We start from the raw sequence: 16,413 nt of genomic DNA, 5'->3' as shown, positions 1-16,413 counted from the left end.
AGAATTCCAGTAAATTAGTTAAACATGATTTTCCCTTCATGAATCCATGTTGCGTCTGCTTGATTGCACTATTCCTATCTAGATGTCCCGCTATTTCTTCCTTAATGATAGCTTCAAGCATTTTCCCCACTACAGATGTTAAACTAACCGGCCTATAGTTACCTGCCTTTTGTCTGCCCCCTTTTTTAAACACAGGCGTTACATTAGCTGCTTTCCAATCCGCTGGTACCTCCCCAGAGTCCAGAGAATTTTGGTAGATTATAACGAATGCATCTGCTATAACTTCCGCCATCTCTTTTAATACCCTGGGATGCATTTCATCAGGACCAGGGGACTTGACTACCTTGAGTCCCATTAGCCTGTCCAGCACTACCTCCCTAGTGATAGTGATTGTCTCGAGGTCCTCCCTTCCCACATTCCTATGACCAGCAATTTTTGGCATGGTTTTTGTGTCTTCCACTGTGAAGTCCGAAGCAAAATAATTGTTTAAGAACTCAGCCATTTCAACATTTCCGATTATTAAATCCCCCTTCTCATCATCTAAGGGACCAACATTTACTTTAGTCACTCTCTTCCGTTTTATATATCGGTAAAAGCTTTTACTATCTGTTTTTATGTTTTGCACAAGTTTACTTTCGTAATCTATCTTTCCTTTCTTTATTGCTTTCTTAGTCATTCTTTGCTGTCGTTTAAAATTTTCCCAATCTTCTAGTTTCCCACTAACCTTGGCCACCTTATACGCATTGGTTTTTAATTTGATACTCTCCTTTATTTCCTTGGTTATCCACGGCTGGTTATCCCTTCTCTTACCGCCCTTCTTTTTCACTGGAATATATTTTTGTTGCACACTATGAAAGAGCTCCTTAAAAGTCCTCCACTGTTCCTCAATTGTGCCACCGTTTAGTCTGTGTTCCCAGTCTACTTTAGCCAACTCTTCCCTCATCCCACTATAGTCCCCTTTGTTTAAGCATATTACGCTCGTTTGAGACACTACTTCCTCACCCTCAATCTGTATTACAAATTCAACCATACAGTGATCACTCATTCCGAGAGGATCTTTTACTAGGAGATCGTTTATTATTCCTGTCTCATTACACAGGACCAGATCTAAGATAGCTTGCTCCCTTGTAGGTTCTGTAACATACTGTTCTAAGAAACAATCCCGTATGCATTCTATGAATTCCTCCTCAAGGCTACCCCGTGCGATTTGATTTGACCAATCGATATGTAGGTTAAAATCCCCCATGATTACTGCCATTCCTTTTTCACATGCCACCATTATTCCCTTGATTATTGTCCGCCCCACCATGAAGTTATTATTTGGGGGCCTATAAACTACGCCCACCAGTGACTTTTTCCCCTATCTCTAATCCCCACCCACAATGATTCAACATTTTGTTCATTAGAGCCAATGTCATCTCTCACAACTGCCCTGATATCATCCTTTATTAACAGAGCTACCCCACCTCCTTTACCTTCTTGTCTATCTTTCCGAATTGTCAGATACCCCTGTATGTTTAATTCCCAGTCTTGGCCACCCTGCAGCCAATTTTCAGTAATGGCCACCAAATCATACCCATTTGTAATGATTTGTGCCGTCAACTCATTTACTTTGTTTCGAATGCTGCGTGCGTTTAGGTAAAGTGTTTTAATACTAGTTTTTAAATCATGATTTTTAGTTTTGACCCCTCCTGCAGCCCCTTGATGTTCATACATATTGTCCGTTCCTATCACATTGTGATTTACACTTACCCCAGTGCTACTCTGCTCTGTTGCCTCCTGCCTTTTGCATTCTTTCTTGGCATTCTGTTCATCTGAGCTCTCACCCACTCTAACTAGCTCAGAGCCCTCTCCTAGGTTCCCATCCTCCTGCCAAACTAGTTTATTATCCTTTGCAATACTAGTGAACTCAGGTCCACTTCTCTGCCCACTAGTATTGCAAAGGATAATAATGCAAAATATCCTTACATAAATCTTTCAGTGCTTCACCTATCTCTAGGTTTCAAAAACATTTATTTATTTAGCTAACATTACACACACAAGGTGATATCCTTCTTGAATGTTGCATTGACTTAATAATCTTTTGGTTTGATGCGGAGGAAAGGGTGTGTGTTATTAGGGAAGTGTTTCTTCCTCACCCAAGAATGACCGTGCGACAGCGAGCAGAGCCTGTGGGGGCCATGGTAGGTACCAGTCGATCCCAGTGTTGTTCACCAGGCCTGCAACACACAAGTCTTTTTCAGTTAGAGAACTGGACATTCATATCACAGCACAGGCCCGATGGCTAACAGACAGTCTGCAAGAATATACACGTATCACAGTAAAACGTTGTACGGTGTTAATAAACTGAAAATTCAGCTTTTACCATTTTTGAGCCATTTAATAAATATGAAATGGAATGGCAACGATACTACAAAAATATCTCACTGCAAATGGAAGAAATCATTTCACGATCCAGAAGGCAGAGACTCAGATTTGGATAGTTAGCAGGCAGTGTTTTCATACTGCAAAGGGGCCCATACATCTCTCTTGGCTCTCTTTTTAATTCATGCTTGGGTTGTGGCAAGGCCAGCATTTATTGCCCATCTCTGGTTCTTTTTGAACCGCTGGCAGTCTGTCACAACTGCACTCAGTGGTTTGCTGGGCTACTTCAAAGGCAGTTAAAGGCCAATCACGCTGGTGTGGGGCTGGAGTCACACATAGGCCAGACTGGGTGAGGGTACCAAAACTCTTCTTCAAATACATGTTAAAATGCACACTCATGACATAGCAGCCAAACACGTTCCAGACCTGGGAAGTTTCTGCAGCGTCTCCGCAGTATATCACCGACAGGTGACATGCCCAGTACAATGTGCAGATTACTGGCACTCTTATTCACAAAATACTGCCAGATACTCTCTTTTGCTGGACTGGTACCAGCTTTCATAGCTTCATCTCTCATCTGTGCCAAAATGTTCTCCTTCTCCTCATCTGCAAAAAGTGCTGGGACGATGCCTGGAAAAGAACATTTAAAAACAAAATTCCATCACTTTGCTTTTGCAGTGCAGCCTCCTTCACAGCCCAGCCAACACAGATGCCTCTGTGAGAGTCCGACACAATGCTGGTACCCGCAGTAAGTACGTTGGCTGTTTCCCCACGACACACCAAGATTTCAACCCCAAAACTGTGAAACAAATCCAAAGAATTATGCTACCAAGCCAGCCAATGAAGTACTTTTGGAGTGAAGGCACTGTAGTAAGGTGGGAAATGCAGCAGCCAATTTGCGCACAGCAAGCTCCCACAAACAGCAATGTGATAATGACCAGATAATCTGTTTTTTGTGATGTTGGTTGAGGGATAAATATTGGCCAGGACATCGGGGATAACTCCCCTGCTCTTCTTCAAAAGAGTGCCATGGGATCTTTTATGTTGACATGAGAGAGCAGATGGAGCCTCGGTTTAACGTCTCATCCAAACGACAGCACCTCCGACAGTGCGGCACTCCCTCAGTGCTGCACTGGAGTGTCAGCCAGACTTTTGTGCGACAGCTGACACAATGAATCTTAAGGTATTGTATTATTTTATTTTTGTTTGTGCAAAGGCCACTTTCTGATAATGTTAAAGCAGTTAAAACAATAGTGGGTGTCTTATTGGCCTGGTTATGCAACCTAGAATAGGTTTTTGGAGGAACTACAATCATCACCTTGTCCGTTTTGTTACTGTCACACAAACCCCTGCACAACTGGGTGGACATTTAGTGAAAACACTGAGTTTGATACAATCCAACCAGGGACTACCATTCAAAAGAAAAGTTACAAATGGAGAAAACTAATAAAAGATTGTATTAAATGATAAAAAGTCAAACTAGTATTAGAAATTAGGGATACCTAAAAATATATGGTTATGCGAATGAAACTGTGACTTGAATAATACTGTGTTTAAATGATTGTATGTTTCTGCTCGGGACCAGGGGTAATATAAATGTTGTGTCTTACTGGAACTGTGTAAGTTTTGATTTCCTGGGAAAACTAGCATTAGAATTTGAGTCAGTGTTTTTAATTTGTTATATTTGAGGATGCATAACATTCCACATAGGGGCCCATAGCATGACCTTGGCCTTGCCGGGCTGAGCTGTCTGTTGTCTGTAAGTTTAAGATTTTGACGTAGTCTTTAATTTGGCCAATGAAGGCCCAACCTATGTTTTCTTGCATTATTAATAATAACCATATTATAATGCTACGGTAGAATTTGGAGGTTAACAGAACTGCTTACGAAGATAATTAAAAGTTAATTAGTATAAAGGACCCACCATAAAAGGAATTTCTGGGAGCTAAAGTATCATCACAGGATGGAACAGTCTGTTCGATCACAGGGAGAGAGTTTGGATCGTGGCTAGTTAGGCAGACAGCTCTAGCCTGGCACCTTTGATTTAATGGACCAAGGTAGTACCTGAGACAGGGACTAGGGAGGACAAGACAGGATGAGATAAAAGACTATGGGCCCGAAGGGTGGCCTTACCGCCCGCTGCTGCTGAGTTTTTTGGTGGTCTCCCCTCGGTGCCAGTTTGCACTGGGCCTCCCGCCAGTGGGAGGGGGGAATCACTGGGAACTGCCCGCTGACGGCCGCTAACGCAAGGCGTGTAAGTGACCTCTTGCCCGCCGAGCTGGCAGATTCCTCCGGGTGAGAGTCGGCGACAGCAGGGGGCAGGACCGCTACGTGGGGGCAGGTCTAACCCCAACAGTAAGTATGAAAACCTGCAAATAATGGTTAGTAAACTTTTTCTTTTGCAGCGATTCATCAGAATGGGGTCCCCTGAATGTTTTCCAGTGATTTCCTTTTTTCTGTGCAAATTTATATTTTTCAGTGTTCCCCCTCCCCGGGCCCGACTCAATCCTCGGCGGCACTTTGCCGAGGACTGCATTTGCCGCTGAGATTGGGAACTCCTGCCCGCTGCCGCTCAGATTCACGGTGTAAGTCGTTATTTTGTCACCGGGCGGTATTTACAGATCTTTTGGAGGAATGTCCCGGCAAAGTAGCCCCAGGTCTCTCAGCGGCCTTAGCTTTCACCAAGTTCGGGCCCTATAACTTTGGGGGGACAGGGCCGGACAAGATAAGAGTCCAGATAAATGGATTAGCCTTTAAAACATATAAACAAGCAAAGATGTGTAATGGTTGAATGCCCCTCTGTGAGGGAGGGTCTTCATCGGTAAGTTCAGACAGAGAACTCAACATGCCATTGGGCACCGTGTTTTAAGGAGAACTTCTATAGGTTAAATGGTCTTGTCCATCATTCATATGGTGTTGAGATAGAGGATCAGCCATGATCATATTGAATGGCGGTGCAGACTCGAGGGGCCAAATGGCCTACTACTGCTCCTATTTTCTATGTTTCTATGTATTTTACCTCAGGCCCAACCCTAAAAAGAGAATAAAAGGAAGAGCTAAAGACCCCTTTGGCAGGCCATGGAGCTCCCAAGAGTGGACCAGGTGATTGAACACTCCTCAGAGAGTGGACCCATGCTGACCCTAGTCTAACTCTTGGGTAGTTCAAGAAGAGAGAGAGAGAGAGAGAGACGTGAGACAAGAAGGAGAATGAATAAGAGTTGTTTGCGCATGCCAGCCGTGTCCGATAGAGTCCAGAACCAGCTATTGTCACAGTCGGATGTTTTTGTTGTATAAGTAGTGCGTTATATTCCATCCTAAACTCTGATTAAATACAATATACGCGCCATATTGGTTTGCATGTGATCCTGATTATTTGAAAGACTAGAGAGATCGATAATCTCAACACTAATTACAATTCGTTAAATATTTGAACATTTTACAAAATGGATTCAGGAATTACCAATGCTCCTATGGTTACCACAATTGTTTTAACTGCCATTAACATTATCAGAAAATGGCTTTGGCATAATTAAAAATAAAATACCATATTTTAAGATTCATAACTGGCTATGCCAACCTTGAACTGTTATGATCAAAGCCTGATGTGTAACCATCAATAATTCTAGCTACTGTTTAAGAAACAGAAACAACAGCATAAAAGTGGATAACTTGATTTAGTTATTAGATTTCCTCCAGCGTGATAATGTCGACATGAGACCAACCAGTTGAATCACGAAAGCCATTCAGGTTTTTACGTTAAGGGGGATTTCGGTGATGTAATCTCTGTAGTTAAAAACTGCGAGAGTGGATTGACAGGAAGGTGCTGCTCAGTGCTGTCCTTAGTGTACCTGAGGTTAACATGTTATTTATCATCTCCAAGAATCCTTCCTCTGCCACATGTGCATCCGTAAAGAGAAAGACTATCGGCTTGTCCTCGATACCCAGTTTAAGATACAGGGTCTTCAAATCTTCTCGCAAATTCATTTCTCCGTAACCGCGACTCAGCACAATCTCAAAAATCTGGTGTGAGCAAAACAGAAATGGTGCAGTGTTCATCAGTGCTGCCTCTGTGCAGATCTGTTCACTCGTTACTCAGCCTTTACATAATAAATTGCAGCCTTGTGACATTCATTGTAAGGTGAGCTGTGCAGGGGAACATATGAAATAGGAGCAGGAGCAGGCCATACGGCCCCTCGAGCCTGCTCCACCATTCAATAAGATCATGGCTGATCTTCTACATCAACTCCACTTTCCGCCTGATCCCTACATCCCTTGATTCCTCTCGAGTCCAAAAATCTGTCTATCTCTGCCTTGAATATACTCAACAACCCAGCCTCCACAGCCCTCTGGGGCAGAGAATCCCAAAGATTCACAACCCATCTCAGTTTTAAAAGGCTGATCCTTATCCTGAGACAATGCCTCCTAGTTCTAGACTTCCCAGCATCTACCCTGTCAATCACCCTCAGAATCTTATATGTTTCAATGAGATCACCTCCCATACAGGCGCTTACCGTGCAGTTAGCTGTGAATGCTGCCAGCTTAGTGAGGGACTGCTTGCCTGACCCACCAACACCGACAAGCAGGGCATGGCCATGGTTCATCCTGATGATGCGATGAATACGGGTCAAGTGTTCCAGTGCATCGTTGAATAACACCAGTTTCAGATGAGACTTAAATTCATTGAACTCTTCCAAAATTTCCTATTAATCAATAAATCAAATATAATCCATTAACTTCTTTTATGTAAATGCAATGCTCTGGGTGAACTCAGATTAAGATCAAACCATTTTCGCTTTCAAATAAAAGAAAAATACTTGCATTCACATAGCAACTCATCACATTGCTCAGAAACATTTCAAAATTTACACTTACAATGAATGACTTTGAATAATCACTGCTGTTATGTAAGCCATTTTTCATACAGTAAGATCCACAATGATCAGTTAATCTATTTTTGGTGGTATTGATGGAGGGAACTGGAAACATCGGGAGAATTCCCTGCTCTTCTTCAAATAGTGCCACTCCATGACCGCAGACAGCGTCAGCCCATAACACATGCTCAAGTCTCTGGGGAGGGGCTTGAACCCTCAACTTCTGTCGCAGAGGTGAGACAGAGAGATGGTCAAAACGAGCTATGATGCTGAATTCAAAGTAAAATAACTCAAGCATCAGAGTAGCATTGATTGAAATCTTAGCATCAAAGGCAACAGGGAAATATACAATGAAATATTTCACTCAGACTATTGCTATTTGTTTTTGTCAGGTGGGTGCTGCACAGAATCATAGAAAATAGGTGCAGAAGTAGGCCATTCGGCCCTTCGAGCCTACACCACCATTCAATAAGATCATGGCTGAGCATTCACCTCAGTACCCCTTTCCTGCTTTCTCTCCATACCCCTTGATCCCTTTAGCCGTAAGGGCCATATCGAACTCCCTTTTGAATATATTTAGTGAATTGGCCTCAACGACTTTCTGTGGTAGAGAATTCCACACGTTCACCACTCTCTGGGTGAAGAAGTTTCTCCTCATCTTGGTCCTAAATGGTTTACCCCTTATCCTCAGACTGTGACCCCTGGTTCTGGACTTCCCCAACATCGGGAACATTCTTTCTGTGCAACCCTGTCAGAATTTTATATGTTTCTATGAGATCCCCTCTCATTCTTCTAAACTACAGTGAATACAGGCCCAGTCGATCCAGTCTCTCCTCATATGTCAGTCCTGCCATCCCGGGAATCAGTCTGGTGAACCTTCGCTGCACTCCCTCAATAGCAAGAATGTACTTCCTCTGATTAGGAGACCAAAACTGAACACAATATTTCAGGTGAGGCCTCACCAAGTCCCTGTACAACTGCAGTAAGACCTCTCTGCTCCTATACTCAAATCCCCTAGCTATGAAGACCAACATGCCATTTGCCTTCTTCACCGCCTGTTGTTCCTGCATGCCAACTTTCAATGACTGATGTACAATGACATCCAGCACTGAGCCCTGCGGCACCCCACTAGTCACTGCCTGCCATTCTGAAAAGGACCCGTTTATCCCGACTCTCTGCTTCCTGTCTGCCAACCAGTTCTCTATCCACGTCAATGCCCCCAATACCATGTGCCTTAATTTTGCACACTAATCTCTTGTGTGGGACCTTGTCAAAAGCCTTTTGAAAGTCCAAATACACCACATCCACTGGTTCTCTCTTGTCCACTCTACTAGTTACATCCTCAAAAAATTCGAGAAGGTTTGTCAAGCATGATGTCCCTTTCATAAATCCATGCTGACTTGGACCGATCCTGTCACTGCTTTCCAAATGCACTGCTATTACATCTTTAATAATTGATTCCAACATTTTCCCCACTACCGATGTCAGGCTAACTGGTCTATAATTCTCTCTCCCTCCTTTTTTAAAAAGTGGTGTTACACTAGCTACCCTCCAGTCCATAGAAACTGATCCAGAATCACTAGACTGCTGGAAAATGATAACCAATGCACCCACTATTTCTAGGGCCACTTCCTTAAGTACGCTGGGATGCAGACTATCAGGCCCTGGGGATTTATCGGCCTTCAATCCCATCAATTTCCCGAACACAATTTCCTGACCAACAAGGATTTCCCTCAGTTCCCCCACTTCTTGCTCGACCCTCTGACCCCTACTACTTTCGGGACGTTATTTGTGTCTTCCTTAGTGAAGACAGAACCAAAGATTTGTTCTATTGGTCTGCCATTTCTTTGGTCCCCATTATGAATTCCCCTGATTCTGACTGCAAGGGACCTACATTAGTCTTCACTAATCTTTTTCTCTTCACATATCCATAGAAGCTTTTGCAGTCAGTTTTCTCTCCTACTCTATTTTCCCCCTCCTAATTAAACCCTTAGTCCTCCTCTGCTGAATTCTAAATTTCTCCCATTTCTCAGGTTTGCTGCTTTTTCTGGCCAATTTATGTGCCTCTTCCTTGGATTGAACACTTTCCCTAATTTCATTTGTTAGCCACAGTTGAGCCACCTTCCCCGTTTTATTTTTACTCCAGACAGGGATGTATAATTGTTGAAGTTCATCCATGTGATCTTTAAATGTCTGCCATTGCCTATCCACCGTCAACACTTTAAGTATCATTCGCCAGTCTATCCTAGCCAATTCACGTCTCATACCATCGAAGTTACCTTTCTTTAAGTTGTCTTTCTTTCGTGTATAGGATATGAATATGCTTTAAATTACAAACATGTTGCGGTTTTTCCACTACATTTTTCAAAGGGAGTGGATTACTCTGAACTCTGATGGAAATGCTGAATGGTTGCTTACAGACAAGTCAAAATCTGGCTTTACCTTCTTCAATAATTTGTCAACCTTAACTCCGTACCTCAAAGAGAGCTTTGGCTGCCTCGTAATCCTGGATATCTTCGTATACACGGGGCTCTCCCTCGTGCATGAATGTTCGGTAGTCTCCAAATAGTATTGGATCCCTTATGGCTTGCGCCAGCACGCTTGGGAAATGTTGTTCTATTAACTTTGTGATTTGGTCTTGAACCTAAAAACACAGAAATAAAAAACTAAAGGAAAAGCGTATCAAGTAAGCAAAAGGTTTTCACAATTTTTTTGGTATATTTGACACAAATTCTCCTTAACGAATCATATTCTTATGTTTAAATAGAGCAATTTTAAATGTATTTTGACTTGATATTGTTGACCTGCAAAAATATATTGAGGAGAAGGATCCCACAAAATGGGGCAGAAATTTCCATCCCTCAATATAATGCACTCTCAGATCCCTTCGTTGATTCTTATACTAACCAACTTTTTGTCCTCTTCATTAATAAGCCTGTCGTGGAACACTCGAAGACATTCATTCCTCCAGAGTCTGACCATCTGGGCTACTGTCTGAAACCTTGGTGAATATTGGAAGTAAGAGATCAATCGTGAGTACAGGCAACAGATGAACAAATGGTCAATCGTATATGAAGGGCAGAAGAATCAGGATCTGGCTGCTCGGAAAGGCTGTGGATGCTGGGGTACAGCTGGAGCTTTTAAGACAGAGTGATAGGTTTTTGTTGGGTAAGGGTATCGAGAGATCAGCCAGGATCAAATTGAATAGAAACATAGAAAATAGGTGCAGGAGTAGGCCATTCGGCCCTTCTAGCCTGCACCGCCATTCAATGAGTTCATGGCTGAACATGCAACTTCAGTACCCCATTCCTGCTTTCTCGCCATACCCCTTGATCCCCCTAGTAGTAAGGACTACATCTAACTCCTTTTTGAATATATTTAGTGAATTGGCCTCAACAACTTTCTGTGGTAGAGAATTCCACAGGTTCACCACTCTCTGGGTGAAGAAGTTTCTCCTCATCTCGGTCCTAAATGGCTTACCCCTTATCCTTAGACTGTGGCCCCTGGTTCTGGACTTCCCCAACATTGGGAACATTCTTCCTGCATCTAACCTGTCTAAACCCGTCAGAATTTTAAACGTTTCTATGAGATCCCCTCTCATTCTTCTGAACTCCAGTGAATACAAGCCCAGTTGATCCAGTCTTTCTTGATATGTCAGTCCCGCCATCCCGGGAATCAGTCTGGTGAACCTTCTCTGCACTCCCTCAATAGCAAGAATGTCCTTCCTCAAGTTAGGAGACCAAAACTGTACACAATACTCCAGGTGTGACCTCACCAAGGCCCTGTACAACTGTAGTAACACCTCCCTGCCCCTGTACTCAAATCCCCTCGCTATGAAGGCTAACATGCCATTTGCTTTCTTAACCGCCTGCTGTACCTGCATGCCAACCTTCAATGACTGATGTACCATGACACCCAGGTCTCGTTGCACCTCCCCTTTTCCTAATCTGTCACCATTCAGATAATAGTCTGTCTCTCTGTTTTTACCACCAAAGTGGATAACCTCACATTTATCCACATTATACTTCATCTGCCATGCATTTGCCCACTCACCTAACCTATCCAAGTCACTCTGCAGCCTCACAGCATCCTCCTTGCAGCTCACACTGCCACCCAACTTAGTGTCATCCGCAAATTTGGAGATACTACATTTAATCCCCTCGTCTAAATCATTAATGTACAATGTAAACAGCTGGGGCCCCAGCACAGAACCTTGCGGCACCCCACTAGTCACTGCCTGCCATTCTGAAAAGTACCCATTTACTCCTACTCTTTGCTTCCTGTCTGACAACCAGTTCTCAATCCATGTCAGCACACTACCCCCAACCCCATGTGCTTTAACTTTGCACATTAATCTCTTGTGTGGGACCTTGTCGAAAGCCTTCTGAAAGTCCAAATACACCACATCAACTGGTTCTCCCTTGTCCACTCTACTGGAAACATCCTCAAAAAATTCCAGAAGATTTGTCAAGCATGATTTCCCTTTCACAAATCCATTCCCTTTCACAAATGGTGGAGCAAGCTCGAGAGGCTGAATGGCATCCTCCTATTCCCGTGTAACAAATCTTAACATAGGAAAACATCCCAAGGTGATTAAAAATGACATTAAACATTGAGACTGAGTCTCCATAATCATGATATGGACAACAAACACATGGTCCATTTAAACTTTCATATGTATATATTAAAAGCTTCAATGAAGAGAATGAATGATTGAGTCCTTTTTTTAACCAGGTGTCTCTATCTCTAACCTGACATCTGCAGACAGTACGCGCGGGGCCCAACCCACAGATTGACTTTGCCTTGCCCTGGGTTTTTATATGTTTTTGGCCAGCAGATGGTGCTGCCAGCCAGGGAACAGGTTGGAGCGTGGGCAGCGGGAAGGCCTGTGAGAAAGCGAGAGGGACTCAGGGGTGGGGGTCTAGGAGGGAGGGTGCAGAGCCAGGGCTGAGGCAAGGAGGAAGCAGACTGCAGAGTGACGTGTGAGACACAGTAGAGTGCCAGAATCACTATATTACTGTACCTTTTGCTGCAATGTTACCAGGGAGAGATATTTGCAGAGGCAAAAAGGTTTTGTGCAATACAATTGATGAGATAACAAAAATGGAAAATAATTCCAAGGCAAAAAAGTACAGAAACTAAAGACATAAAATAAATGAGAGCAGAAAATGAACATTTGTCCATGACAGCAGTCACTCTATTGATGATATACAAACACGAGAGGTGCTGTTATCAGGTAGTTCCCCTTCGCCGGGAGCGCGTCCCTTTAACAGGCCCATTCAAACTGTCATGGACGCACAAAATTTGAGATTTCAAAAGCCGGTCAAGGACTGCGCAGCTGAGAGGGGACGTTTGTTATATAGAAGAGCGATGAATACATGTACAATATTCTCCCTGTTTAAAGGGTGCAATCGGCAATAAACATTTGGTGCCAGCCATGGCTCCATGGGCAGCACTCTTGCCTGGGTTCAAGCTTCACTCCAGACTCTTCAACAAATACCCTAGGCTGCCACTTCAGTGCAGTACTGAGGGAGTTCCACACTGTCGGAGGGGCAGTACTGAGGGAGCGCCGCACTGTCGGAGGGGCAGTACTGAGGGAGTGCCGCACTGTCGGAGGGGCAGTACTGAGGGAGCGCCGCACTGTCGGAGGGGCAGTACTGAGGGAGCGCCGCACTGTCGGAGGGGCAGTACTGAGGGAGTGCCGCACTGTCGGAGGGGCAGTACTGAGGGAGTGCCGCAATGTCGGAGGGACAGTACTGAGGGAGCGCCGCACTGTCGGAGGAGCAGTACTGAGGGAGCGCCGCACTGTCGGAGGGGCAGTACTGAGGGAGTGCCGCAATGTCGGAGGGGCAGTACTGAGGGAGTGCCGCACTGTCGGAGGGGCAGTACTGAGGGAGCGCCGCAATGTCGGAGGGGCAGTACTGAGGGAGTGCCGCACTGTCGGAGGGGCAGTACTGAGGGAGCGCCGCAATGTCGGAGGGGCAGTACTGAGGGAGTGCTGCACTGTCGGAGGGGCAGTACTGAGGGAGCGCCACACGGTCAGAGGTGTCGTCTTTCGGATGAGACGTTAAATTGAGGCTCTCAGGTGGATGTTATGGATCCCATGGTATTGTTCCAAAAAAAGCAGGGGGAGTCTTCTGGCACCCTGCCAACATTTATACCTGAACCAACACCATTAAAACAGATTATTTGGTAGTTTACCACATTGCTGTTTGTGGGATGTTGCTATGTCTTTGCCTGCATTACAACAGTAACTTCACTTTAGGAATACTTTGTTGGTCGTGAAGCACTTTGGGATGTCCGGAGGACGTGAAAGGCACTACCTAAATGCAAGTTTGTTCTTCTTTCCTTAATGATCCGTCGCCAATTACAGCTAGGATAATATCCTTCAATGAAAATAAAATCGGACAAACACAGCCATGTAACCTCACCTCTCCGGAGTTGCAAGGACAAGTCCATTGTACACCCTGGACAGGTCTCGCAGATTGAAGATGTAGTGAAATTTGGAAGGAGTTGGAGGCAGCACGAGTACAATGGTGTTGTACAGATGTAGAGTAGCTGCAGTCACCTTCATGCAGATGGCCTGCAGTTCTTCCGTGAAAGTCTGCGCAACAAACAGTGATCCTTTTAATAACAATCTTTCTTCTTGTCCCTCACTGCTACTCTGTTTCCTCTTTCATTTGGGAGGATGGCACGACATGGGTCCCTGCCTTTATTAGCACACAAAGGGTCATATCTCAGGGCGTCTCACAGGAACAGGAGGCCATCCAGCCCCTTGAGCCTGTTGCACCATTCAATCAGATCCTGGCTGATCTGTATCTTCACTCCATTTACCCGCCTTTGCTCCGTATCCCTCGATACCCTTACCCAACAAAAATCTAGCAATCTCACTTTTGAAAGCTCCAATTGGACCCCTGCACCCACAGCCTTTTGGGGGAGAAAGTTCCAGATCCCCAACACCCTATGTGTAAAATGTGCCTCCTGACGTCACCTAAATGGCCTGGCTCTAATTTAAAATGATGTCCTCTTGTTCTGGGCTATCCCCACCAGAGGGAATAGTTTCTCTGCCGTTGATTATAACCCCCCCCCCCCCGACAGAAAGTGGGCCATGGGGGGCGGGGCAGCAGACAGTGACTTCTCCCTCTGATCCTTCTGCCTTCCCGCCCTGTCCCGACAGTCACCGGCTCTGTGGAGTAGGCGAGCGGGGAGCTTCCCCAAGCTGGTGGGGCCTTCTATTAATGTGTAGATTGGGAGCCGAGAACGTCAATTTTAGTCTGCGGCCTGAGCGAAGGAGCAGTGACAGCTTCCCCATCAGACCAGGCCTGCCTGGTGGGGCCGTGGGCCAAAAACATTTTGAGCTGAAGGGTGCAGGAACAAGGGTAACGAACAGGGTGCTCCGCTCCACCACATTCTGGGCCAGTGTTTTATTCAGGTTTGCAGTTGACCTTGGTCACAGAGGTCATTTTGAGTACTCTCAGCACTTTCCAGCCAGGACTCAGCTGACCCAGGGAACATCGGGGATCAAACACGGGACCTTCCTCCTGCCTATGGTCCACTTTCCATCAGGAGAGTGCTTACTGATTTTTCTGAACTGAATTCCTGCAAAAGATTTTAATTATTAAGCTGTAATCTAAAGCTACAAATGACTCATTAATAGGTTTTCCCCCAAAATCAGCAAGTGTAGGAAGCAGTTTCCTTTGTCCAATAATTACCATGGTGTGTCCTTTCAGAATTGAAGCATAAATTGAAAACAGTGAGTCCTCCGCTGGGAATGTTACGTTGAAAACACAAAAGAGCGATATAAATCTCGGATCCACAATATTCCGTCCACCTCCAGCTTTTCCCATTGCAGCGATAAAGCCCAGGTCTTTCAGGATTTTATAGTTCAGTTCCTTCGCACGATCATACATTCCACCTTTCTCCAAGAGAAGTTTCAGCAAGGCTATGGGTTGCTGCGTACCGTATTCATCCACCTAGTTTTCAACAATCAACAAAGTCAACTGAATCTTGAAACAAAATAAATGATTTCCAGAGAGAAATCATCCAATCAAACAGGGAGCTGAATTATTTACATGTATAACAAAATCGAAACAGCTTCACTTTCTCACACTCCATTAGAACCCTTCCTAAATGCTGAAAGGGTAGCTGTGCTCCCGGTCAGGATTTTGAATTTCCAGTTCACAGCCCAAGCGATTTTCGATCACTACTTTTAACTATTTTGGTTTTGCTTTCACTGTTTTCAGAAGTGATCCTTTCCCCGGAAATGGGCAGCACAGTTTGTGTCAACAATGTGTTCCTTTATCTGGTACAGTGGGACTCATAATACAGGCCGGGGACCCACTGTAGGCCTTGTCCTTCACCTGTGGTCCTCGGCAGACTTGCTGTCTCATGTTCTTCTGGACCTCCATTCATGGCCTGCCAGCTGTACAGTGTTGGCCTCGCCAGGAGATCTGCTGGTCTTTCTCCCTCTCTGGCTCCCCACAGGAAGCAGGGCAATGCTATTCCGAGGCTGGGTGAACCCAGCAGGTGGCAGAGCTCCACTGAAATACAACTATTGGTGCTGCAGCTTCATTCACTGTGAGGAACTGCATGTATAGTCCTGCATTGGATCTATCCTGTATTGTATTGCCCTGCTTGCTATCGAGCATCCTCGCTATATAATCATAGAACGGTTACAACACGGGAGGCCATTCGATTTGTCGATTCTGTGCCGGCTTTCTGCCAGTCCCACTCCCTGCCTTTTCCCCGGGGCCCTGCAATGTTTCCCCTTCAGGGACTTATCCAACTCCCTTTTGAAAGCCATGATTGAGTTTGCCTCCACCACCCTCTCAGGCCGTGCATTCCAGATCCTAACCACTCGCTGCGTTATAAGGTTATCCCTCATGTCGCCTTTGGTCCTTCTGCCAATCACCTTAAATCTGTGTCCTCTGTGTCCAATGGGAACAGTATCTCTCTCTATCTACTCTGTCCAGACCCTCATGATTTTGAACACCTCGATCAAATCTCCTCTCAACCTTCTCTGCTCCAAGGAGAACAACCCCAGCTTCTCCAGTCTATCCCCGTCACTGAAGTCCCTCATCCCTGGAACCATTCTCGTAAATCTTTTCTGCTCCCTCTCTAAGGCCTTCACATCCTTCCTAAAGTGTGGTGCCCAGAATTGGACACAATACTCCAGTTG

The 16,413-nt window shown here is 44.9% G+C and overlaps 1 protein-coding gene across 2 annotated transcripts in view; it reads right to left on the bottom strand.

Moving 5' to 3' along the window:
- dnah10 (dynein axonemal heavy chain 10) overlaps nucleotides 1–16,413 on the bottom strand; it is a 397,024-nt gene that overhangs the window by 94,848 nt on the left and 285,763 nt on the right. For both annotated transcript variants that reach the window (XM_070888200.1, XM_070888202.1), the window contains exons 46-53: nucleotides 14,948–15,208; nucleotides 13,667–13,839; nucleotides 10,143–10,236; nucleotides 9,712–9,879; nucleotides 6,876–7,064; nucleotides 6,213–6,384; nucleotides 2,791–2,994; nucleotides 2,139–2,219 (exon numbers count right to left, since the gene is read on the bottom strand). In XM_070888200.1, the coding sequence (XP_070744301.1) occupies nucleotides 2,139–2,219; nucleotides 2,791–2,994; nucleotides 6,213–6,384; nucleotides 6,876–7,064; nucleotides 9,712–9,879; nucleotides 10,143–10,236; nucleotides 13,667–13,839; nucleotides 14,948–15,208 (1,342 nt within the window). The remainder of the gene's footprint in view (nucleotides 1–2,138; nucleotides 2,220–2,790; nucleotides 2,995–6,212; nucleotides 6,385–6,875; nucleotides 7,065–9,711; nucleotides 9,880–10,142; nucleotides 10,237–13,666; nucleotides 13,840–14,947; nucleotides 15,209–16,413) is intronic.

Source organism: Pristiophorus japonicus, chromosome 8 (assembly GCF_044704955.1).
Source record: "Pristiophorus japonicus isolate sPriJap1 chromosome 8, sPriJap1.hap1, whole genome shotgun sequence".
Lineage (NCBI taxonomy): Eukaryota > Metazoa > Chordata > Chondrichthyes > Pristiophoridae > Pristiophorus > Pristiophorus japonicus.
Note: the sequence above shows the minus strand (reverse complement) of the source record. Positions and strands in the feature narration are given on the sequence as shown.